The sequence below is a fragment of the Acomys russatus genome, chromosome 5 (assembly GCF_903995435.1).
Source record: "Acomys russatus chromosome 5, mAcoRus1.1, whole genome shotgun sequence".
NCBI lineage: Eukaryota > Metazoa > Chordata > Mammalia > Rodentia > Muridae > Acomys > Acomys russatus.
Genome location: NC_067141.1, coordinates 38,994,667 through 39,021,012, shown reverse-complemented (window position 1 = coordinate 39,021,012; position 26,346 = coordinate 38,994,667). Strand labels below are relative to the sequence as shown.

Genomic DNA, 26,346 nt, shown 5'->3' with positions numbered 1-26,346 from the left:
AGATAAATGACTCTAACCTACTTAGCTACTGTCTTTTAAAAAAATAGTAATGTAAAAATCTCTCATATTTCTAAAAAATAAAATGAGGTGAGACTCCTGAGCTAGGAGTGCTTTTATTAGAAACCTTTGAGCTAACAAAATTCACACAAAGGTGTAAAGTCATAGTTAGTTCCATAGTGAACAGCTAGTTGCTCTGTCAGTTGTTTTGGACAAAGTTCAGCCTGTGATGTTACATACTTAGTAATGTACAAACTCGCTGCTATTGCCCTAACATCCAACAACAATGGTCCCTGTGGCATGTGAACTTCAAGAGCTTGCCTGAAGTCGGCTTCACAAATTATGACGCATATGTTTCAAGTGCCTTCGCATGCTTTTAACAGTGATGTCTCTTCCATGAGGAAGACCAACCCTCAGACTGGGGACAAGCAGAAAGTGCACTGCTAGGAAAGAACTGAAAGTCTGCCCTAAAGTGAGGGTTATAATGGTCATGCTTGGTGCTCTGTCTCCATGCAAAGCACACACTGAGGGGGCAGAGATTGCACGTAGCAGTGATGGCATTTGGTGGCCTCAGCAGCACTGAAAAACTTACAGAGAATTAGAAGTGAGTGAAATATCTCACACTTGAGAACAAATAGAAAAAAATGTCTGTATTTATACTATAGGGTGTTCATGTATGCATACATGTCTATATGTATTACCAAATTATATGTAGATATACACTATACACACTTAACAGCAAGGATCTAAGACAAAGTTCTAACTAGAGTCATAAGACAGACCCTCTGCAACCCCACACATAGCATTTCTTATCTGTTTTACTGTACTGGTGAGATCAACAGAGCAGCATAGAAATCTTGTTATTTCCAAGAGTTTGTGTTGTGTTACTGACACAAAAGCTGTAGGGGGGTCTGGGTGCTACTCCTTCCTGCCCCCCTCTTTTTTTTCTGCAAATTTCCTTTCATTGTTAATAAGTGGTAGTTATATTTTCCCCAGAACTGGTCTCTTTTCACTGAAAGAGATTTTTTTCATACAATATCTTGTGATTATAGTTTCCCTTCTACAAACTCCTCCTAGATCCTCCTCATCTCCACACTGACCCAAATTTATACGCTTTCTTCCTATCTCTCTCCTTAGAATACAAATAGGCATCCAAAGTAATAATAATAAAATGATATAGGATTAAAAATGAAAACAAACAAGAATAAGACAAAACAATTAGGAAAAATGGAACCACAGAAAAAGCACAAGAAACACATAGAGATGCTGAGAAACACACACATTCGCACACACACAGAAAACTCCTAAAAACAAAACTGGGAACCCTAATGTGCAAGCAAAAGATTTGCTGCTACTCCTAACTTGAAGACTTCTGGTCCCTGTGTTGCCTATTCTGCTCATCATATAAATTCCTCTTAGATTAAAAAATTAAGTAAGAAGAGTCGAGAAAGTACTTGGACATGTGAAAAGGTTCAGTTTCAGAATATTGGTCGGATTCCAAGTTGAAATATTTGAAAACTCTGCCACCAGAATAACTTCTTTATATTAATGCAATAATCACTACTCTACACTCCACCAAAATTAGCAGTCCTTATGGGTTATGCAAGGTGAGTGCTCACTGGCACAAATGATTCATTTGTAAGACTGTTAATAGATTAGCCCGTACCTCTCTGTAGACATTGAGATAATTTTATGAGTATTTAATCATTCTTGTTTCCTACCCAAATAATAAATTGGCGAATGGAGGCACAATTTCTACATACAAGTTTGAAAATAGGGGTTTTCCAGTGTCTTAAGGAAAGACTGTCAGTCCAAACACAAATGGTGGAGATACTACGGGTGACTATTTCCAATGTATTTGGGATTCTATATGCATTTTTATTTCTCAAACAGCAAAACACAACTTTAAAGTTGGAAGCATCTCCATGGAATAGACAATTAAGGCACAAAGACCTAGGTTAGTCAACTCACTCTAAATCGTATTGTTAAATAGTAAATTCTGATTTGTGCACAGATGCTGAAATGCTAAAAGAGATTATGAATTGAAAGCAATGTTTAAAAGTCTTTTGGGTCTCATAATGAGGGGAAAGGGTGACTACACAGTAGCTTAGGGTACTTATAACACAGAGAGACACTCCTCAGAAGAAAAGGAATTGTCCAGGCCAGGGTGAACAACAGGACATGTCATCCCCTCTAGAATTTAATTTTTAGCATTTCTCTGCACTCTTCTACCATGAAATTTAGGCAAAATGGGGTGCTCATCAATACAGTATATCATGTCACCGATACGAAGTCCTTATCCACTTGTCATCTCACAACTCTTTCTCGTTGCAACGATTAATTGTTGTAATCATTACAATAGTGTGCTATCCTGACAGGAAAATCATCTTAGTGTATCCTGTAAAATAAAAATACTGCTGTCACTTCCCAAAATTCTTACTGAATTAGTCTGGCATAAGGCTCTTGGGAATTAGATTTTTTTTTCAATTTCCTCAAGTGTTTTTAATGTGCAGCCAAGTCTTAAGAAATGTGTAGAGAAAAGTAGCAGATATTTTAAAAGTATGGAACACTTTCTATTCTCTCATGAAGTAACAGTATAGTAATGGCATAAAGTTACTAGCTGCCTTATAATGGCCAGGGCTGCTCTAGATTAAAGAAGTAACATACTTTAAATCCTGTAGCACCTCCATCAGAAAAGTGGGTGTTCAACCACTTGTCTTAGTCAATTTGAGCTGTTATGATAATGTATAGACTGGATGGCTTATAAACCATAGCAATTTACTTCTTATAATTCTAGACGTTGGTTAACCCACAGTGCCAGCAGATTCAATGTCTGGAGCCCACATTCACAGATGGTGCCTTCTTCCTATGTCCTCATATAGTAGAAATGGCAAGGCAGATCACTATGCTTCGTTACCTAATGACCTCACAGAAGAACTCCCATCAAAGCCATCAGCTGCAACATCAGGATTTCAGCATGTGCATTCTGCAGACAGGAACATTCAGACACCACCATTTTACAAAGGTGAAAAGAAAACATCTGAAGATTAAAGAACTTATCCAGTCCACACAGCTAGTGTGTGACAGAGCTGTGAATTAAATGTAACTCGTTCTAACTGGAACCCCATGCTGTACACCAGTAGCTCTGAAACATAAGCGTGCATCGAACCATCTGGAGAGCTTATGAAAACACAGACGGCTGAGCCCCACCCCCAGAGTGTCTGATTCCTCAGAGCCTAAGAATCTGCATTTCTAATAAATTCTCAGTAATGCTGCAGCCTCCACTGCTGCCATTGCTGTTGCTGCAGCCACCTCTGACCCAAGGACCTTAGTTTGTAAACTGTGTCCCAAACCAGAACTGTTTCCTATAAGATGAAACTCTTTCTTTCGCTTTAGGGAGATTCTTTCTCTTGTTTCATCCTGAAATCTTGGAAAGATTTTTCTTGAATTTTTTTAGATTATTCTTTTAGGCCAGAGGTGGTCCAGGTTGGTGGGAAGAGGTGTGTGTGTGGAGGAAACCAACTTCATGTCTCTTCCAGTGAGAACACTCCCTATGAGAGAAATCTGCCAACAGGATAGAGAGAAGACGTAGATCAATGCGATGATCAATCTAATAGCTATCAGATAATAATTTAAAGTGGTGATTAAACATACGACAAAGGAAAGGAAAATCAGTACATGAAGGAGAAAGACACAATGGGAAAAAGTTTATTTCACTCTCTTGTTTATATGCTAGAACCAATTTATAAAGAACAGAAAGAGGCAAGAGCTTAAGAGCTTGCTTTCATTCTTAACCCCCCCCCCTTCTTTCTACCTAACAGTAGCAAGAAAGCAAACACACTACAGCAATAAGCTATCCATGTAAAACACAGGTGGATAAGTTAAAAAAAATCAAAAGGTAGAGTGTGAGGCTTATATATAATTCTTTAATGTGTGAATGAGCGAGTATACAATCACCCATTCACAGACTTAGTACTATGTTAGACACAAGAGACACAGTAAAGTGGGGGGGGGGTGATTACTAAGGAGCTTACACAAGGGTGAAAAGCAAGCATGTAAACAAGATTAATGAAGCACTCCAGGACCGAACGAGTGGTAGAGACACAGGAGCTCACTGTAGACAGATGGTCAGGAGACACTAAAAAGAAGTAGTTGAAATTGAGTTGAGCTGTAAATTTGGGTAGCTGGAGAGAGGCCTTACAGAGGACAAAAAGGAAGGAGGAGAGGAAGGGAAAGGAGACGTGAAGCTCTTGGGCTGTTCACAGAAAGACTGGCATTGCCTTAGGTTTACAGTCAAGGACGTGAAGACAGAGTGTCCCTGTGAGGAAAACCCCAGTTAAGGAGAAGCACGAAGTTATGAATTTATCTTACAGAGTCCAGAAATCAACAGGGCTTTCATAAGGAAAGCAATGTGATTAAAGCACAATTCTAGAGAAGTCCCGTTTTTCCGTCTTTATTCAACATGAGCCAGATTCACTCCTCACGTGTGAGCTATCATCTCCCAGCCTGCACTTTGTATCAAGGGGATAATTCCTGTGTAATGAGATGCATTCAATTCAGTTCCGGATTTCTCGCATCTATGGCTTGGGTGGCCAGGGTAGGAGTTGGGTTTCCTTTAAGAGTCAGGAGGAATGAAGAAGAGTAAGATTTTACTCCAGGCATCTGATGTTCAATCCTTATGGATGATGCATATAAATTTTATTGCAAACAAGCTAGGATTTGATAATTCTTAAACAGTTTACTGCAGCAGGAAAGAAGAGGTATTTGGTTAATAACAGGCTTGTCATGTGAGCATGAGAGCCTGAGTCTGCATATCCAGTATTCATGTAACAAGCTAGGAACAGCAGCACTACTGGGTAAGGAAGACAGGTGAATATCTGAAGCCACTTAGTAGAGCCAAATCAATGAGCACCAGTTTCAGTGAGAGACTGGCTCAAAAAATAAGGGGGAGAGCAATTGAGGAAGATAGAAGGTGCTCGAAGTCAATCTGTGGACTCTTGATGGACATACATGGGACAGAGAGAGCAAAAGGGGGAGGGGAGACACTCATAGAATTAGTTCTGTCTCCACAATTAAACTATAAAATATGGAACACTGACTTGACTAACAATTAAATATTGACTTTTTTCCAAATCTATTTGCTTACTTAGCAACATTAGCTACAGGTCTTCCGAGAGTACAATTTTTAGTTATATAGAGAAAACTAACAATGACAGTGGAAGGAATTAAACAGGATTAAATCTATAGACTTTGAGAATAAACTGGCCCATGAACATCATTATATGTATTTCCCAGTGACTTTCACAAATAGTATTAATTGCTTAGTAACTAATCAATATTGAATACATGAATCCACAAATGATAATAGTTGCCAACATGTTTATCCCTGAGATAAGCAAGCACAGGAAGAAAAGTATATCCAACTAGTTGCTGAGCTGTAGCTATGTTTCAGACAAAGGTAGGCACTTTCACACTTCTTCTCATGTGAGTAGGTTCTCTGATCATTTCAGAAATATGTATCCTCAGTCTCTTCTTCCAAACACTTTGGAGTTATGAGTCTCTGGGCTGACTGCAATCTACTACAAAAGCAAGCTCCATTGACTGGGACTGAGGAAAAAAAAGTTTGCACCCAGGTCTATGGGTCCCAACATAAATATTTGGAAGGCTATTTGACAAAAATGACCATTTAACACAATAACAATGTCAAGTTCTACCATAGGGCCTATGAGCTCTGCCATGGGATATTTGACAGAGATTACAGTATCAAGCAGGAAATCTTCTGCAAAGCAAGTCTAAAATTCAACCAGTAGACAGGTCATTAACCGGTACCAGCCATGCCACTATTTCACCAGTGGACACATCTGGTCTGTAAGGTTGGTAGGTGTTATAGCATGTATGGTTCAGAGCTGGTTAAGACCGCTGATATCTTTCTCCCGCAGGGGCCTGCATAGCCTCTCCCAGCATCATGAAACAGACAGTGCCAGGAAGAACTCAATATGACTATGTTCTGCAGCCAAAGTCCATGGTGTCTTTAGCAATAGGATCTTAACATAATTATGGTGGGTGACCAAGAGGAATGACCATATCCTTGGAGACCTCTGTGACCTCCCTAACCAATAACTCATAAGTAGGGTAGCCCATGCAATTTTTATGTAATAACCCACGGCTTCTGGGAGTGGCTGTGCCACCTGTGCAAGGTACCTCCTTCGAACTCATTTTTCTTAAGCTATGTTTTGAAATTAGTTTCCTAACTAGTAGTTTTTCCATAACATTTCCTCAGGAATCTTTAGTTTATACTAGTTAGCACATCCTCTATCCTCTCTTGTAACCCCTCACTCAGCTCCCAACCCTAATCTTTACCAAACCCCCATTCTCCAGCAAGCCCCAGGGAACATCTTAGAAAAGGAGATGGGAAACAGATGAAGGGCTAGAGGATGGAGCTGAGCGCTGAGAAGTGATGACTTTTAGGCATGACGTGGCTATCGCACTCATGAACCCACAGCAGCTGTGGTTACTAACACAAGATCTACACCATATAAAAATTCCCACAAAGGTGGGACAGACGACCTGCAGACCTCACTGCTTCCCTGGTAATAAGGGCTAAGAATTTAAGTATGTTCACACTCATATTTTACAAGAGGAAGCACTGAACTGCACTGGTCAAATAGAGTATTCAGGCTCCAGGGTTGTGCCAGGCATGCTGGCACACACCTTTGGTCCCAGCACTCAGGAGGCAGAGGCAGGCAGATCTCTGTGAGATCAAGGCCAGCCTGATCTACAAAGTGAGTCCAGGACAGCCAAAGCTGTTGCACAGAGACCCCCTGCCTTGGAAAATGAAACAGAAAAAAAAACAAAAAGCAAAAAGACTCCAGGGTTAATGGTCAGTATGAAGTCTGGGCCCTAGTACTAGGCTGTGTTGCAGCTGGGCTATAAGACACACACATTTTCTTCAACTGTAAAATGTCTATGTGTCCCATTAATTATCTCACAGGCAGCCATAATCCAATACTGGGGAGGATGGGAGAAAGGTAACCCTCATACATTACAACTCACTAAAAGGGACAAAATGATTACAAACGAATTCTGAACGAAGTCTGTGCTAGACTTTCGGAGTCACTGCTCGTCTCAAGTTATTTGTCAGATGCAGCCAGATCTGGCTCCAGCAGGGTGAAAACAAAGAGGACTTAAAGTACAGAAAGAATATCCAGCCACGTGATTCGTGGGGTGGGTGGCAGGAGGTTCTAAACTGCTTACTTACAATTTAGCAAATGTACTCTTGAGTAAATAGAAAAAAAAAAGAAGAAGAAGAAGAAAGAATTTTTCTGTCCCCTGCCTTCCCAGTGTGAGAAAGCCTCTCTCTCTCGCCCTTACTTAATGAAACAGAGCAGTGGATGCCTCTAACTCGTCTTTCATCTAATCTCATTAATGCAGTCTGTTGGGATTCTGGTTGTGGGATAGCATTGGGGCAGTCCTCAGACCTCAAGTGAAACGGGTAATATTTTTCAGTCAGACTTTTCACTGCTCCGTCAGAATGTGTGAGAACCAGCTCAAAACTAAAGCTGACGCCACTGGTGAGTTGCATTTTTTTCTTCTATCTGCTGACATTTAGCAGTGTCAACCACTCTTGGGCGAGAAAGCAGGCGTCTCAAGGCTCTAAACAAAATAATGGAATAGCTATGTGTGGGGAAAATAAATCATTTCTGAGTTGGGAATGTATTTACTAATCCAAGCACCCGGGCCTAACTTTACACTAGAGGAAATGTCTATACATAAATATTGTCATATGCTAGGTTAACTACTACAAACACTTGTTCTGGCCTTAAATTGAAGTGTTTTCATGTGCTAGATTGTGTTGACCGTAGGCCAACAATATAAACATCCTTGGTGTAATTTTTTAGCTTTAATTTTACCTGTTAACATTACTACAGTTATTATTGTAGTTCCTTGGTTTTTCTAGATGTTTTAAAAGTCAATTTAGCTTGTACTCTACATAGAAATACATAAGAAATCTATTTTTTAATTGTTTCGTCTAATGGTGATATATTATGAAGTTTGGGGATTTGTTTTTTACTTTTTTTTTTCACAAGTTAGACATAACTCTCTAGGTATGTGTTATCTCATGAGTGGATAAGCCTGAGTATCTGTTCTGAAAATATTTCAAAAAGAATTTATTGCCATTTTTGCTAGCATCAAATAGCTAAAAACAACAATTGCAAATGTTATAATATAAAAGATACAGTTGTTCAAATAATTTTAAAAAACTTTTCAATTGTTTCTAAACAGCTACGAACTAAACTAAGCACCCACATATCTCAAACTCAGAATTCACCTTTCACAATGTACATGGTCTTCTGGTACTTAGATTTTAAAGGAGCACAGACACTGTTTCTATACCATGACTTACCACATTTCAAACCTGTGTTCTTAAATATTATATTGGTGAGGTAAGTCTGGACCAGCGGATTTCAGTTCTGACATCAATGGTGTCTTTAAACAACTAGTTATCCTTACTACTAACAGATTTATTCAGGATAATGTTGCTATTGTCGTTTAGAAATTAATAGCAGTGGACATATTAATGTCTATGTCCTTAATCCTCTTTAGTTCTGGATCACAATTAACAGTGACTCACAGATAAGCATGTAGGTTTCCTTCTAATTATGTATTTCAAAACATATAGCTACCTTTTGCTACAAAATTACCTAAAATGAAATGTTTGATTTTAGAGGGCCCTGCCTAAGCATTTGTGCGCGCGCACATGCACACACACACACACACACACACACACACACACACACACACACACACACACAAACCTTGTTTAATGAAGCATGGGAACTAATGTGCATTTACATTTTGAAAAGAGAGCTACATTTTTTTCTTTTACATTTTTGCAGACCTACAGGACATATTCTAAATTAAAGGTGAAAACTTTAAGAAGACCAATCTCTCTCTACAACACTTGGTCTTACACTTAACAATCTTTAGATTTCACCAATTTCTTTTCTGTCTAATATTCCCCCAAAGACATAAATACCTACCCTGCTTTTAAAAGCAATTTAAATCCCTAAACAAATGGAAAAACAAAAAGCCAAACATCTTCCTCCCATTGCTATCTACACTGTGACATACAAATGCCTGTATACAAATGAATAGTGTAACACCAGCTGTGTGGGCGGGGGGGGGGGGAGGGAGATACAATATTCTCTCTGTCCAGATGTTATTTGTAGACTGGCAAGCATGGCTGGAAATGCCCCCTTGTTGGAAAAGAGGAAGAGCAGTTCAAAGAGAGGAAATCCGTGAAGGCAGAATTTGAAAATCACAGCCATTCTTACTACTTTTTGTGACAATAATGCAGATTGATGTTGCTGCAGGGGACAAGAAGGTATGGTCATCCTGTCCAGGCACCAGCCAGCTTACATAAACATAAGAGTAAAGCTGTTGAGGATTATGTGAGCATGCTGGATCTGATGAGCTCAAAAATAAGATAGCTCGGTCCTATCATATTTAGGATTATGCTGGTAATCGCCTTAGAGAAAGTCTGCAGTATCAGCAGAACAGCCCCTTCCGTCTTTGAAGGGGATAGCAGTGACTCCAACTGTGTTGGGCAGCAGCCCTTTGTAACATGTAGCACAGAGTAAAGCTGTAAGACACAACTTCTGCAGTCACATCTTATATGATCATTTGACCCCTGAAATGGTTTCTGGTGCTCTGTGCACTTAAGGAAACTTCCCACCGGGGTCTCTCTCCCTTTGTTGAAGGCCACTTGTCTAACAGTCGACTAAATCCAAATATGCTGACTTGTAGCCTCTGAGCTATTCTTGTCGCTAGAGATGACAAGAATCGGGGTTCGCTTGACTTCTGTGGTTTCCCGCCATTAAGAGTCAGTGTTAAGAAGTTAGTGGCTGGTCTGCAAGTTTGCTACAGCATAGATATCAAGATGCCATAATTCTCCTTGGAAGAGCTTGCAATTATTTTTGCTGATGTGGCACTATTCATGTTAGAGATAATCAAAGCCCTTGAAGATGATCCATAATATAAAGTCTTAAAATATGAGTGCTTGTGTAAAGATCATTGGCATTAAGTTCTTTTCTTCTCTCTCCCTCTCCTTCTCCCTCCCTTATCCTGTCTTTCTCTCCTATCATTTAATTAATGATAAAAATGCAAATTCTATGGCTTCATTTTATATGAAAGCATGTTCCTGTACCATTATTTTTTTTTCTGAGACAGGGTAGTTTTGGCTGTCCTGGACTCACTTTGTAGACCAGGCTGACCTCAAACTCACAGAAATCTACCTGCCTCTGCCTCCCTGAGTTCTAGGATTATAGATGTGCTCCACCATGCTACATGCTAGGCAATAGATAGATAGATGATAGATATAGAAAGAAAGATAGATAGATAGATAGATAGATAGATAGATAGATAGATAGACAGACAGACTCTATCCCTCCTTTGACTTTTATGCTTATTTTCATGCTTACTTTTCTTTGTGTTTCTTAAGAGTCTTAGTGTGGATAGCAGGTTGGCCTTGAATTCACGATTTTTCTACCTCGGCCTCCTGAGTGCTGATATTACAGGCGTGTAGCATGTGCCTGGCTCTCAGGTATTCCTGAAAAACACATAATGCAGGAGCTATATCCTAAAACACAACAAATAATAAAATATAACGTTGAATCACATGAAATTCCCCGTATCAATTAATTTTTGCACAAAAAGTAACAATTTGCTATGAGTCATTTGATGCATGCTGATTAACTAAAGATAAAGGAATAAAGAGAGAGAGAGAGAGAGAGAGAGAGAGAGAGAGAGAGAGAGATAGTCCTAGAAGCACCTAACTATTGATTTGCATCTAATGCCACTAAAAAGCCCTCCCAAATAAATTTACCTAAACTGGAAATATACTCTTGTAATTGGCTTTTTCTTTTTCAATAGCTGGCTACCAGCTTAAGTTTTTCCTATCCCTACACATTTATTTCTTAAATTTTGGCTCCCTTTCCATGGTCAGGCTCAAAGACAGCTCAACATTCAGGTTTCTCGGCTTCACTAAATTGAAGTACTCTCTTTTCCTCTTCCAGACTCACCTTTCAATCCCCTGTCTGCTCTTTGTTCAGGTTTTTAGGAGTGTGTCGCCGTGCAACCAGAAAATTCCTTTTGAAGAATAAAACTTGGTTTTGCATGTAGCTGTAGTCTCAGGCCAACCTCAAGTGGCTAAATTATATATGTGTGTAGCGTATACATGAGAGCATGTTCATGTGTGTGCACACTCCATGCCAAGCTTGTGTCAACACCTGATTTTTGTTTGTTTATATATTTTTTTACTGTATAGTTTTGAGTTTTCCAAATGTGTGGCTGGAAGCAGGCTGCCTTCTTTCCCTTAACATTATGCATTGGGGTCTTCCATGTGGATGTCACTCATGGCCTGCTAGCTCTTTCACAGTGCCAAATGACATTACACTATACCAGTGTCACACACTCATCCATTCAACAACTGAAGTTCATTTTGATTGTTTCCCATTTGTAGAAAGTATTAATAAACTTTCATGTGCGTGCTCTGCGTGGACATGACTTATAACTAAGCTACAAAAATACCAAGGAACACGATTGCTGATAAGGCTCCCTCTGACTTTATAAAACATGCCACACTGCCTTCCAAGGTGGCTTTACTATTCTGCTGGGTTCTTCTCCCCTACCTCCTCCACAGCATCAGTTAGTGACCAGAGCTGTGAGGCCTGTTCCAGTGGATGCAGTCTTCTAAAGCCTGCATCCTACCACCCCGATGAACAAAAAGAGATGTCTAAAAAGCAGAAGCAGCAGATGATATTTTCAAGAAACTTGTGAACCTTTTTATCATAATTCTGGGGAAATTAGAGATCCATCCATTCTCAGAACAGCTACAGCTGTGTTGTTCATCTGGCCTCACAGGACAATGCTTTTTGAGCTTCAATACTTTCCTGGGGGTCTTGATAAAAAAAGCAGATTCCCAGCTGAGCTTGGGTGACATTTGCACTTGTCCCCAGTTTATGCCAAAGCCCTTGGTCTGTAGGCCCATTGAGTGGTGACAAAAGACATCAAGTAGTCTCCACTTGAACGACATCAAGACCTACAGATCTTATTAATATGAAGACATTGACAGGACAAGATGAGTTAAATAGGAATTACCTCATAATTTAGGATCTTATAACTACTAGAGCACACAGAAGTGTTTAAAAGTACCTATATTAAGTACAGCCCTTTTCCTGTATACTCCCAAACTTCCAGTAACTATTTAAAATAGTGACTACCACCAAACACTATATTTATTTGGTTGCCTACAAATGTTCACCCAATGTTAATTCTTTTACTCCTCATTATGACCAAATACATAACATAAACAGCTCAGGGAAGGAAATATTTATTTGGCTTCATATTTTCACAGACATTGGTACGGGGTGGGGGAGGCATAGTAACTCCATCTCAGCAGGTGTGAAAGGCAGTTGCTTGTTACATGGTTCTTTCCAAGAAACAAAGAACTCAAGCTGAAACCAGGGCCAGGCTATAGCCCATAGAGCCTGTCCTTGCTACCCACTCCCTCCAGACAGGCCTTACCTCTGAACGTTTTAGTGTACCATCAGTTGAGGACCAAGTGCTCCAACATGTATGCCCATGAGGACATTTCACACTATATACCTATAGTGGAGCTTAATGCAGAAATTAGGCACCATAAGATATTTACTACAACTAAGGGTAAAAAAATGAATGTTTCTAATGTACAGATATTCTGACAAATTGATCTGATAATCAAGATAGCTATTAAATGACTAACAAATGGGTAGCATATACCATGTGGATACCCTAGGCAAAGAGTTATTTTGTTTGTTTGCTTTTGTTTTGTTTTCTTTTGTTTTGCAGGATGGCATGAGATGCCAAATTTTATTTTTATAATCAGGCACCGTGCAATTGAAAACTTTAAACTGTTTATTTCTAGAATTTTCTGTCCGGTGCAGTGGGTCACACCTGTAATCCCAGCACTTGGGAAGTCAGAGACAGGCAGATCTCTATGAGTTCAAATCCAGCCTAGTCTAGAAAGCAAGTCCAGGACAGTCAAGGCTACACAAAGAAACACTGTCTCAGAAGAAAAAAAGAAATTTCCACTTGATATTTTCATACTATGGTTGTGCTTGGGTAACTGAAGCAATGAAAAGTGCACTGTGGCTAAGAGGGAATTTCTGTTTTTTATTCTTTTGTATTAGTTGCTATTTGTTGGTCCCATTTTCTACTGTTTCTGTTCTCAAGAATGAAAATAACAAGCAGCGCTATATGGGTAACAAGATGCTACATAAAGAATAAAGCAGCCCCAGTGTGATCCCCTTACAATTGTCTCTTTGAAAAAAATCAGTTTGCAATTGTCATATGGTCATATTTTTTTCTTAATCTAGTTTCTTGTAACATGAAGTAAAAGGTATCCTTAAATTATATAAGAGCACTTTATCAACCAAATGGAAGAAGAGTCCACTTCCTAGAAAATTACAGAGAAGAGTTCTAGGAGACAGATGCAGGAATGTTCTAGTAGAAATAAGAGTGCTCTAAATCTCACAAGCAAGGTAGGTTTGTAGGTTGGAGTCTGGCACTAAAATGCACACTGCCTTGGAGAGGTACCCATAAATGCCCATAAATGGTCCAAGTTCTTAGAATCACGTTCTAGCATGACATAGAACACATATTCAGGATCCTGTGTGTGCATTCCACCTCATCCTTGAGCTACTGTCTGATTAATCTTAGTTACAGTGGAATGTACCTCCTCCACTGTAGTCCCTTGGGGTGACTGTCGAGTGACTCATGCTAACAATCCCATACTAAAGAGGTGGATACTTTCAGGTCTGCCAGGGAGAGAGAGGGTGAGTACAGAGATTTTTTTAACTTGAATTTGTCACAGATGGTGGATGAGCTACAGTCTGGGTAGATGACATAAGACATGGGCTACTGAGACCATCTGCAAAAAGATTTTTAACCAAAATAGTCATCTTTATTGGAAATTTTTACATGTGTAAATTGTGTTTCACACAGACATTAAGAGAGTTAATTGCTCTGTCCACTTTTAGCCTAACTGCAAAAAGTTATGGGAAATAGAAACTAGCAGGGAAGGCCAGCATGCAGGGGTACAGCCTGTGCCGTGTCGGGACAGCGTCCAGCACTCGGACCTCAGCCTGCAAGATCCATCAGAACCCAGAAGATATTACAGAAACATGATCTCAAAGCCAGAAAAGTTCAGTTACTGGCCGTTCCCTTCCCAGCCGACCATCCCCCAGGGTCTGCGCCTTTGAGGTAGTTTGTGCGGTAGATTCATTCATTTAGTTCCTAAAACCCTTATTATTATATCAAAATCACCAGGGGCTCCACCAAAATATGTTACTTTCGCCATTCTGGAAGTTCTGTTTCTTCTTGTCACACCAAATGTAACAGATCATTAATTCTTAAAGTCTATTTCAGAAAAAGGAGTGTGTGACATCTCTCATTTGAACTGAAAGATAAAAGGAAGTTTAGGACCACAGCTTTGAGCTCCTTTAGACAACAAAAACATAAAACAAGAGTTGGAGAGATGACTCAGTTGCTACAATAATTGCTGTACAGGCATACGTACCTCAGTTAAGATCCCTAGCACCCACATAAAAGCTGAGCATGGCTGTGATGCACATTCTAAGCTAGGGCGAACTAAACAAGGCAGATCTGTGGGTTCACTGGTCAGACAGTTTAGATAATAGGTGAGCTCTGGGTTCAGTGAGAACTCTTGTCTCAAAAAATAAGGTGGAGGGCAAGACAAGATGATACACAGTGTTGGCTGCAGGCTTTTACATGCAAATGCATTGCTGTAGGCACTGATACATGCATCTACCAACACACATACACACACACACACACACACACACACACACACACACAGGCACATGCACATATGCACGCATGCATGCATGCATACAAAAGCACAGGCTTATCCTTGCTTCAACTTAGAATGCCCAGACTACAAAATGGCCAGGCTGAGTTGGAAGATTACGTGCAGTAAAATGCACCAACCTCCAGCATAATGTACCTGGCAGGCTCACCATCACTGCCTTCCTGAGGGATGCTTTTTAAAAGCCACAGTGTTTTCCTGAGCCATTTTCTGGTTAACTCATTAGCCTGAATTAGTTTTCTGACCTTAACACCTGCGGTAACCAGCAGGGGCTTGAATGGGGCAGAACTAAAGAGGCATTATATTTCAATAAGCAGGAAAAACTGAGACAAGGATTTTGTGCAAAGTTGTGCAGGATACTCTGGGCAAGGAAAGGGCAAGAGAGACTTAATAAGATGAACAAAATGAAAACCAAGTAAGCTTTATCAGTCCCTCAGGTCATTCTAGATAGTCTAAATTTGTTTCTCAATGACTGTCACACTGAATAAATAAAGAGATGTAGATGATAGATGCTAGATACATGATGATGAAGATAGATATATAGATGATATATAGATATGGATAGATAGATAGATAGATTATAGATAGATAGATAGATTATAGATAGATAGATAGATTATAGATAGATAGATAGATGTGTGTGTTGGCGTGTGTGTGTGTGTGTGTGTGTGTCTGAGAAAGAGAGAGAGAGAGAGAGAGAGAGAGATAGATGAGCGGAGAGGGTGGCGTGTGTGGTGTGTGTGTGTGAGAGAGAGAGAGAGAGAGAGAGAGAGAGAGAGAGAGAGAGAGAGAGAGAGATCTCCATGAACCAAGCAAATATACCAAATACCACCTCTCTCCTCAGTTTCCTCTTCCTATGTACCTGCCATAGCTAGTGAGGTCCTAGCAGCCACACTCTCCTAAAATGCTCAGCTCAAAGCTATGACAGAGAATGTGATACTAGCTCTGCACAGTGTATTTCCAAGGGAAGCCATGTAGTTGCCCATAGCAAGAAACTTAAAAACAACAAGCACTGAACAACGATGCAGTCTAGTATCCACACTGGTGTCTGAAAGTCTGGCCTAGAGATGTGCTGTAGGAAACACATGGTATAAGCTGTAAAGTTATACCTCGGAAAGGAGATTTTAATGAGGGAAAAGAAAAGTGGCTACTACTTTAAATGACTCGGATTTATCTTCACTTCTAGTAAACCTCAGAAGACTTATTGTCCCAGAATAAAAACAGCCACAGGATTCTCTCTAAACTGAGAATTCTTTCTTCCACATAAGAAAACATGTATACATTATAGGTGACTTCTTTCTCTTTAAAATATGCTGTTGAAATGTTTGTAGCTCTTCAGGATTACATGTAGAGCCAAGGTTATAAATATGTATAAATATGCAGATGCCCTATTGAATGTTCCTTATCTCATTTGTATTTCTGAAGATGTATAAGATAACCTTTGTGTCTTTCAAAAACATCTTCCTACACCTCAGGGAGCAAATTACCTCTATTTTCATTTCCTTTAAAGTTAGATCATTTTATAATTAAGAATGTATTGAAGCAGATTCTCCCACATGTAAGTTACTCCCTGTGGAGTAATTTATGCAAAGAGAGCCTTTGACTTAATATCATATGAGCCAAAAACTATTCAATGGCTACCTGGGATAATTTTAGTCATTTTATAGTAACTATAAATAACCCACTGTTTGAAACCCATACTACAAATAAGTTATTGTATGATTCATTGAATTATTTTTTTAAATATACCTTATAAAGATACAATAATATGTCAAATTGTTTTTGGCATTATTCTTTTTGACATATGCTTCTTTTCCTAAATTGTTAGGAGAGGAATCAATTAATGGGTATAATGATGGAATGATGAAGTGATGACATTCTTAGAAGATAGTCGTCTCAATCTCACCGTTCTATGATGCTTGTTGAGGAATACTATATTTATAAGCCACAAAACATAAGTTCAGAAATTTTATCTTAGCTACAGTGGCCCTACACATTGGTAGATTAAGGGGTGTGACCCAGGAGGACAAAAGGGAATAGTATCAAACCTCCTGGTTCCCCACCACCAAATCCTGAAAGCACTTCAGTCACATTTGCATCCCCAGTTCCCTTGCTTGAATCCTTTATCTTACACAAGAAAAAGATAACTTGAAGTGTCTGTGGCTTATTTAATTCTGAAAAACTTAATGCTGTTGCCCTAAAGCTGAGTATTACATTTATTGTGTGAAGTCATAACAAAAGATGGCACTGCTTTGCACTTGTTTGTTTTGCGTCTCCAAGAGTGCGAAACTATAGAAGTGTATGCAAGTGTCAACTTTATGTACAAAGCATTTTGAAGGATATTTTGCATAATTATTTTAAATTGGGAAAGGAAATGGCAGATCTTCTTAGTGTGAATAGGTTTAACAACTCTTTAGAGTACTATCAAACTTGCACTCTAAACAAGTTCCATGAAGCCAAACCCATGTCCTTCCAAGACATTTTACATCCAGGCGCCTGGGAGATGCTCCATGAAAGTGTGGGTGCCCCAGTCCCACACTGAATCAGACTCCACAAAGGTGTCCACTGCTGCTCCAAGGCTAATGCTCAAACCTAGCTCTCATGCATGATCACCAAGTGCTCTACTGCCCAGCAACATCCTTGGCCCTCGTGTCACCATTTTAGTCAGTCACTTCCAAGCCTTGGCAGATAGAACTCACCCCCACTTCTTCATCAGCTTCCATTTCCTTGCCTTTCAGCATTTAATCTCACTTCCAGCTTTGAAGCATCTTTGTACATGCCCCCTCACTACCTTCTGTCTTGGAGTGGATGCCTTCTCTGCTGCCATTGCCTAACTCCCATGTCAGGAGTCACATTTCATTGACCTGCTTTTTTCTGCTTAGACTGCCGAGCTCTAAAGGTCTCTCTTCGAGTCTCACGTAATGTGTGGGGTGGTTTTGGGGGGATTCAGGGTTCAGTTGAGGGCTGTCCTCACCCTGTGCAAGCACTATAACACTGAGCTACATATCAAGCCTTGTTTTCACCATTCATTTACTCTTTATTTTGTCCATTCCTGGTGGCAAATAGGATCAGGTGAAAACTCCCCTCCCTAGCTCCAATGGCTCCAAAGTCGGCTGTCGGAATTCTGTGTGGCCATATGACCCAAATTTCCCTTAGAGCCAATTACTCTATATGGTTACCAGCCACAGTCATACTAGACTTCTGACCTATCTTCATTCAGTGTCCCATGTCTTTCTCTTAAGCCAAAACAAATTCCATATAATCTGTAAAATGAACTGTCTTCCCTGTTAAAATTGCAGCGATATGAAGAGGTTGGAATATTGCAGGTCCAGGGCTAATTAACTCATTTTATGCTAGCTTGAACCCCCTGGATAACCATTCTATTCCCACCACTATGTTAGAACTAACATCCTGTGACTAATATATAAAGCTCTTTTCAAATCTATTGCTTTAGCAGACCACTAGCTTCCAGCAACCCAAAAGCTCAGAATGTCATCAGATAGCATTGGAGACCTATAGAAAAGCATCCCCCACTTTGCTGTGACCACCTCTTTGATGTACCCATCAATGCATTTCAAAATTGCTTGGTTTATGACTTTCTTTGTTCTGTAAAACTATAAAACTTTGTGAAACTCTTTTCACATTTTACCATGGAATTTGGGATAACCTAAATCTATGACCTCAGCCATGGACACTCAAATATGCCCCCAGAATATGCTATCTCTTATACTCTTTTAAAAATGAAACCTCTTCATGTCCAGTTGAAGTTAAATGCATGCCAACTTCCTATATAACTTATTTTTCTGATTTCTTCACTATTTACCTTTTTGTTAATAAGAGTATCATAGTTATTGCCATATCTTCTCCTGAGTCATCATCTCTAAGTATCTTTGCAGATATTTAAATACCATTGGTTGATATTTCAATGGTATTTTCACAGAGGTAGCCACTCTATCCAGCCACACATGTACAGTTGCAAAATACCAACACTTCAGCCTTGTTTTATTTAGTTATTTAAAAGTATTATTGAGATAATACTATGTGAAAACTAATAATGACTCCCTATTTCAAAAGTAGAATAAGAAATATAAATGCTTGAGTTCACAAGATTTTTCTGTCAAGTTATTTTAAAGAAGGCGAGGTTTAAAAGGAGCAAACAATGAAAGGAAGAGAAACATCTGGCCTCTAAACATACACCTGCAGTTGTGTGTGTGATTGTGTCTGTGTGTGTGTGTGTGTGTGTGTGTGTGTGTGTGTGTGTGTGAAATTCGGTTTGAAAAGCAAAGCAAAGAGTGATAAATAAATATCTGGACCTTAGAACAGTGGTGCTCACAACCTGTGTATCACAACCCCTTTAGGGGTCATCTGACCTTTTCACAGGTGTCTCCAGATTTGCACATGACAGTTCATAACAGTAGCAAAATTACAGTGTGAAATTGCAATGAAAATAATTTTATGGTTGAGGGTCACCACAATATATGGAACTGTATTAAGGATCACAATAATCCTAAAGTTGAGAACCACCACCTTAAAAGGAACCAAGAGACGCCATTGAAATAGTAATGGTGACTGCAGGGCATTACCCAACATCTTCTAACTGTTATAATCTCACACAAACACCTTGGCAATCAGCATGAGAACAGGAACACTTTCTAAAGGCAATTAAAGCCATTGAAAATGTCTTTTTTTTTCCCCCTCTTTCAGCACAAATTGAAGTGATACCATGCAAAATTTGTGGCGATAAATCCTCTGGGATCCACTACGGAGTCATCACATGTGAAGGCTGCAAGGTAGGGTCTCCACATTGTGGTGGTGTGCAGAAGCTTTAAAGAAGACACCCTGGGGGATATTTGTGCCTGCAGCTGCCAGGCGGGAGTTCTGGCTCGATGGGTGGGCTGACTTTTCTCTTCCTTTGCCTTTTACCTAATTTTGACTAACTGGTCAGTTGCTTCTGAAAAAAAATGAATGCTTATTTAAAGGCTTGAACTATTCACATCTACAAAAATATAAGTATCAATTCTTCCCAGTTTAGCAACATTGACTCCATTCTACTTGTATTTTATAGAACTGAAGATTAAAATAAAGACTATAAGCCAAAGAAGACACCAAGGTGACAACCGCAATTCACACATGACACTCCTTTATTCTCACATTGCAGAGAATTCATAATTTAAAACTGAAAGTAGAGCTAAGAGGTGGCTCAAAGGTTATGAACACTATTAGTTGCTCTTTCAGATGAGCCAAGTTCCACTCCCAACAGCCACATAGTGGTTCACAGCCATCTGTAACTCCAGGCTGGGGTATCTGGTGCCCTCCCATGGCCTTCTTGACCACTGCACACACATGGTACACAGACTTACATACATGCAGGCAAAGTAGCCATACATTTAAAGTATAAAAATAGTAATAAATTTTAAAAACACTGAAAGCATTAGATGTTAGAAGTAGATTCTAGATCTGTCAAAAGTCATCTACCTCGCCAAAACAAAGTCACATTCCCCCCAAAATCTTAATTTTTCTATGAATTCTGAAGGATAAGCAAGACCTTATTTCACGTATGCCATTGATCTAGATTCGAAAAAGAAACTGACCAGGATCACAAGATTTTTTTCCCTACAATATGTCAGTTGTTCCCTCAGAGGGATGCCACCAACCCAATGACAAACTCATTCCTGTGGATAAGATGGTCGGGAAATACAGGGCAAAGGGAATAGCAGTTACCACAGACGTAACCTGATTCAAGCAAAACCTGAAAAATAAGAGTAAGGTGGGTTTTTTTAATGTTCTATATGTCTTTTTGAACATACATGGGCGCAGAAGAATATCTGTAAGTAAGTAGCTGATATGAAATGCAAGATATCTTAATTTGCCCAAGCAGTGAACTCACACCTGCAACAGTGGCTGCAGCTGGAGTCAGAGCGCCATTGTTTGCAGGAATACGTTGTCATGGTCATTCCCCACCTTCCTGTTTCTCTGCAGAGACCAAAGCTAAACTGGCCCTATTATAAAGGCACCGTCCTCAGCTCTCATTTCCTCCAGGTTTTAAGATTTCTTTGGTTTCTTGTTGTCTCCAAAAGAAGCAGTTATTGTGGCTTTCACTTAGTTTATCCTAAAGAGCATACATGAATTGGGCCTAGGCCTCCTACATATATGTAGTTGATGGGCAGTGCGGTCTTCATGTGGGTCCCCCAGCAGTTGGAGCAGGGCTTCTGCCTGGCATGGACTCTGCTGCCTGCTTTTGGATCATGTTCCCTTAGCTGGGCTGCCTTGTCTGGCTTCAGTGGGAGCAGACGTGCTTAGTCCTGATGCACTTTGAAGTGTTGGGGTGGGTTGGTATGGGGGTGGCTCCCCTTTTCTGAGGAGAAGGGGAGCAGGAATAGGGGAAGAAGGTATGAGGGTGAGACTGGGAGGAAAGGAGGTAGGGGCTGTAACTGGGATGTAAAGTAAGTGCATTAATAAATTAATGAGAAAAGAAAAGACGTAGAATCATATGGTGGTAGGAGGATCAACAGAGATTCCATCTAGCTCTGTTTCATAATTCCTCAGCATGTGTTTAAACTGTTATAATTTCTCTAATTCTAGAGTCCAGAATTAGAAAAATTCAAAAAAAATACCATTTTTACATTGGTTCCATGAACTGTGGAGCAAAAAGTAAGGTTTTAAAAGCAAGCTGTAAGAAGGGGAGGATGAGAATAGCAAGGTCCACTCAAAACATTTCCACAGTGAGTTTAAGAAAGACAACTAGAACAAAACTTGAGTGCCATCTTCAAGAGACACAGTAAATGTTGACAAAGCCACTAGCAATATGCAGGCTAGGTGAATCCTTTCAGTTCAGTAAACTGAAAGCAATGTGGCACACTCATAAATTCTGGGATTCAAACATAACCTTAGGAGACTTTTTATATGTAAATAGTATAAAACAGATTGTAACTGCCAAAATAGCATTATTCTTCAAATATTGGCGGTGCCTTCACACGTCTCAAAAAAAATGAAGTACTTGGAATTGAAAAAGCAAATAATAAAAATTTGAAAAACAAGTGAAAATAACACGAGAAAAGAAAAATCAACATAGTGGAACAACAGTCTGGAAGGGAGATGGCTGCTGGTATCCTCAGGCAGAGTTCATGGAACAGCCCTTTATTCCATCCTTCTACAAAGTTAGAATTAAGAGCTATGTATCATCCACTAGCGGGCTATTTTTTATTCCATCAATCAAAAGCAATACAGCAAAGCAAGAAGTTGGCTATTTCTTTGACCCTCCATAAGTAAGTCATTTTCTCTGGGTAGGCAGACAAATAGTTTTTGTCACAAGCATTAGTAAGTCTCTAATGAGAACACTTTGCAGTGATGGCATTTCTACAGGCTTGTTCTGCAGGTTTAAGAGCCCTAGTTTACCTTACATTGCAGCCACTGAAGTGATCTGTATATGAGTCTTGCACACTCGTTATTTTATTATATACAGCATTTGAAAAACACTGGGCTTGAAACTGTGGAGATATATTCATTTTAAGAAGCAGTTTTATGCCATTGGCTCTTAAATATTGAATAAACATAACTCAACATGTCAACAGCAGGAACAAGTGGCTAGGCTCCTGTCATCCTTTTAATCCGCCGTCGAAGAAATTACGTTGTCACTAGAAAGTATATTCTGAGGTTTTCATCAAACTGGCTGCACATCACACTACTTTTATTGACTTCGCGGGAAAAGCCGACATGTATAAATATGCTACAGTTTTCTCCTGTAGAAATCCCATTTTTATCAGATGTCCGTGTCAGTGCATTCAGTTATCAGCCTCTGAATTTTTGTAATAATGCTCTAGAGTCAACATATGCAACAATGTTAAACATCATCAGTTCAGCCCCAAAACTTATTCAATTCCTACTCATTCAGTAAAATGTGAAACCGTACCTATTTTTCATGCCAAAAATCTCATTTGCAATAATGAGCAGCAGATAAGCAAGAAATGACTCATAATTAATGTCAAATTGGCTGTAAATTAGGGCTCGTAGCTGTGACTTCAGAATGTCTTCCCTGCCAAACTCTTTCAATAAGTGGCACTCCAATATCCAAAGATAAGAAAAAAAATTTTAAACCATGTGGTTCTTCCTTAAGATGTAAGTCGGCAGCAAGGCAGTGTGATCAGGCTTCTGGACGGCTTTCCTGGTATATGAAACAGGTATGTCAGCCCCTGGGGGACTTAGGTGGATTCCTGTTTCCAGAATCGAACTGCACTGAATTCATGGAGCCCTATTGTACAATCACTAGCGTAGCAAACACCACACATGAAGCTATAGAAGCAAAAGTAGTCCTTTTTTAATGGATCTCAGCTTAAACCTCAAAACCAATGTGGAATCTCTCTAAAGGGGCCCTTAGCCACATAGCCATTCGAAATGTCCTTGTATATCAACAAAGCCCCTCCACAGTGCCTGGTTAAGCTCCACTGGAATCGAAGATAAAAGCAATAATATCACTCCTTTCTTTCTTTACACTGTTAAGAACTTTCATATTGATATGGACGTTACTGCTGTATTGAAGCATCCTTTTTCCTAATAGCCTTTATTTACAGTGAACTGTATGTTTCATACCCAAGTTGATCCTTTCATGTGCTTTACTTTAACCATCTCTGTTCCATTCTCCTGAGGAAACATGGGTGTTTGAAAGAAATTATGGGCTCAACACCAAGCCTCTTGGAGGGTTTTTACTTCCAAAAAAGCAAGGCTGAGGGCTATCTTTCCCTGCGTGTCGTTTAAATATTCCTATCTAGATCATTTGCTGGTGGCACATTTCACTCTCACTGCTTCACGGTAGGCATTTGGAGAGCAAGCACTAAGTAGGGAAACTGTTTGTCCGGGGGAAATGATCACAACCATGACTTTGATGTCTCTGGGGAAAAAAAAAAAAATGCTTATTTTCCTTATTGTGTTTTCTTCATTAGGAAACTAAGGGAGGTTGATATTCAAAGAATTAAAAAATAACAACACACTCAGCTGCAGATTTCAAGGGGCAATTGTAGTTCTTCTATACCAGAAGAATCCAAACCTAACTGACATAAAACTCTTACATCCATTAGCGAAAGAGCAGCCATTTGCTTGTTGCCTCTATTAGGTTGAAGACACTGTATTTATTATTTCTTTTACTAAGAATGTGATTTTTGATTTTAAAAAATCATGGGTTTCAAAAACATCTTTTTGCCCAATATGCTGGCACCAAACCTAAGCACTGGGGAGGCAGGTGCAGGCAGATCTCTGTGAGTTCAAAGCAACCAGGTATACAAAGCCAGCTCTAGGACAGCCAGAGATGGCAGAGGTGCACAGTGAGACTTGGCCTCAAACAAACAAACAGAAAGCCCCCTCCCCAAAACCTACCACTTTCTGGACAATTCAACCTTTTATTTTTAATTTGGAAAAGTGCATTATAGAATTGGGGGCGAGGAGAGCGGTGATGATGCTGAGTCCGCATGCAACCAAACCCCAAAGCCCTAAGCTTAAACCCAGGCCCATAATCCCCATCAGACTTTGTCAGACCTGGTCAGCAGTAACATACTTCTTTAATTTCCCTTCCCTGTTGTTCTTTTGGGGGCAAAACTGGTTTCTTTTCAGAGAAATTTTTTTAGTAAATGTTGAACAATTGAATGAATGAGTGGACAATTGAACTCAAGATACTGTCAGGGGTCCCTAAATGTGGATAACTATTCTTCTCAGAACCATCTAGAAGCTCTCCAAGAAGCATTAGAAAACTTTTGAAAGATTAAACTCAGCTGTGCTTGCTGTAGAAAGTTCAGACTTGTATATGCTGATGTCGCCCTTCCTCTGAGTACCCTGCCCTTGCTTTCTCTTCTCCTCTCCAGGGATTCTTCAGGAGGAGCCAGCAGAACAATGCCTCTTACTCCTGCCCAAGGCAGCGAAACTGTTTAATTGACAGAACGAACAGGAACCGTTGCCAGCACTGCCGACTGCAGAAGTGTCTTGCCCTAGGAATGTCGAGAGATGGTAAGCCTCTGCCTTCCTATTTCTTAAGAGTCTTCAAATGGATGTTTTGCTAGAGGCTATTCAAGCCGCGGGAAGAGTTTTAACTGTGGGAATTGGGGATATGAGGAAAAAAGAACCCGAGTGCTGGTCCTGAATTAAGAGGTAAAGCAGAAACATATCAAATGTAGTATTGCCTGAGAAATAAGAAGAAAAAGGAAGGCAGCGAGGGCTTGCAGAGCAGCCTACACAACTAGGTTAAGTGAAAGCCAGGTAACTCTAGAGAGTAAGTGACTACCTGGCCACATTGTCTGGTAAAGAAGGTTTTCCTGGGATGTGAGATTTTTCAGGGTTAAAGCCAGAAAGCCCTAAGTGAACAGAAGCCCTTCATCCACCAGAGCCATCTGACTGGTACACACACATATTACTGAGTATATGGAGATACTAGGAACAGACACATGTCTGTGGAAAGTGAGGCAGCTCATTGGCTGTTCATAAACACTCAGCCAGAGACTTAGGACTATTTTGAGCCATGATGAAGAGTACAAATGTATTCAGAGGTCCTGTGTTCCCTCTCAGATGATGGAGTGTATGTTCATCCTTTATACCCAACCAATTACTTAGATTCATAGTACAAGACAAAAAAATTCAAGCACAGTAAACAAAGAATTTTGCCTCTTTTTTTTTTCTTTCATTTTTAGTCATTCACATACATTCTGTTTTGTCTTGTTTTCTTTTTTCAAGACACATTTTTTCCATATAGCCCTGGCTGTCCTGGAACTCTCTTCTGTAGACCAGACTACCTCCAACTCACAGAGTTCCTCCTGCCTCTGCCGCCAAAATACTGGCATTAAAGGCATGTACCACCACAGCCCAGCCAACATATACAATCTTATACAATGAATATTGCTCCAGATTTCTTGCAGTACATTCTGAATGGCCTTGTGTCCTGAACAAATCCCACTAGTACCAGGGACTGGACTTCCCTGTCCCAGTAAGTGATGGTAGCATATGGTACAGAAGAATCCTAAATTTTGTCTCATCAGGACTTAAGGATGAGCAATGCAGCATCTCCTTCTGCTTTTTAACTATCCTTCCCATCTACTGACTCAGAAAACCCTGGCACAGTGCTTTAGCAGTAGTACAGGAGCCAGAGGAAGATGTCTTTACATCTCCCTCGGTGATACAGTAGTATCATTTTGGTACATGCATTTGCTGTCTGCCACTTACATCTGCCTCTGCCTTCACAACATCTGGTCACGGGAACATCACAGCTTTTGATAGACAGCTGTTTTGCTGTCCAACTCATTGGCTTCCTATCCCTTCCTTCATATATGAACAGAGCTCAGGGATTACAAATTTGTTCAGATCTACCTAGGCAAAGAATTAAAAATGAATGTATCTCAAATAATGCATATGTGTGCTTGTGCAGTAAAGTGGCAAAAGTGTGTGTGAAC

The 26,346-nt window shown here is 39.8% G+C and overlaps 1 protein-coding gene across 1 annotated transcript in view; it reads left to right on the top strand.

Moving 5' to 3' along the window:
* Window positions 1-26,346, top strand: part of Rorb (RAR related orphan receptor B) — a 175,577-nt gene that overhangs the window by 103,963 nt on the left and 45,268 nt on the right. The window contains exons 2-3 of the mRNA XM_051146232.1: window positions 19,628-19,713; window positions 24,772-24,913. Coding sequence (XP_051002189.1) covers window positions 19,628-19,713; window positions 24,772-24,913 — 228 coding nt within the window. The remainder of the gene's footprint in view (window positions 1-19,627; window positions 19,714-24,771; window positions 24,914-26,346) is intronic.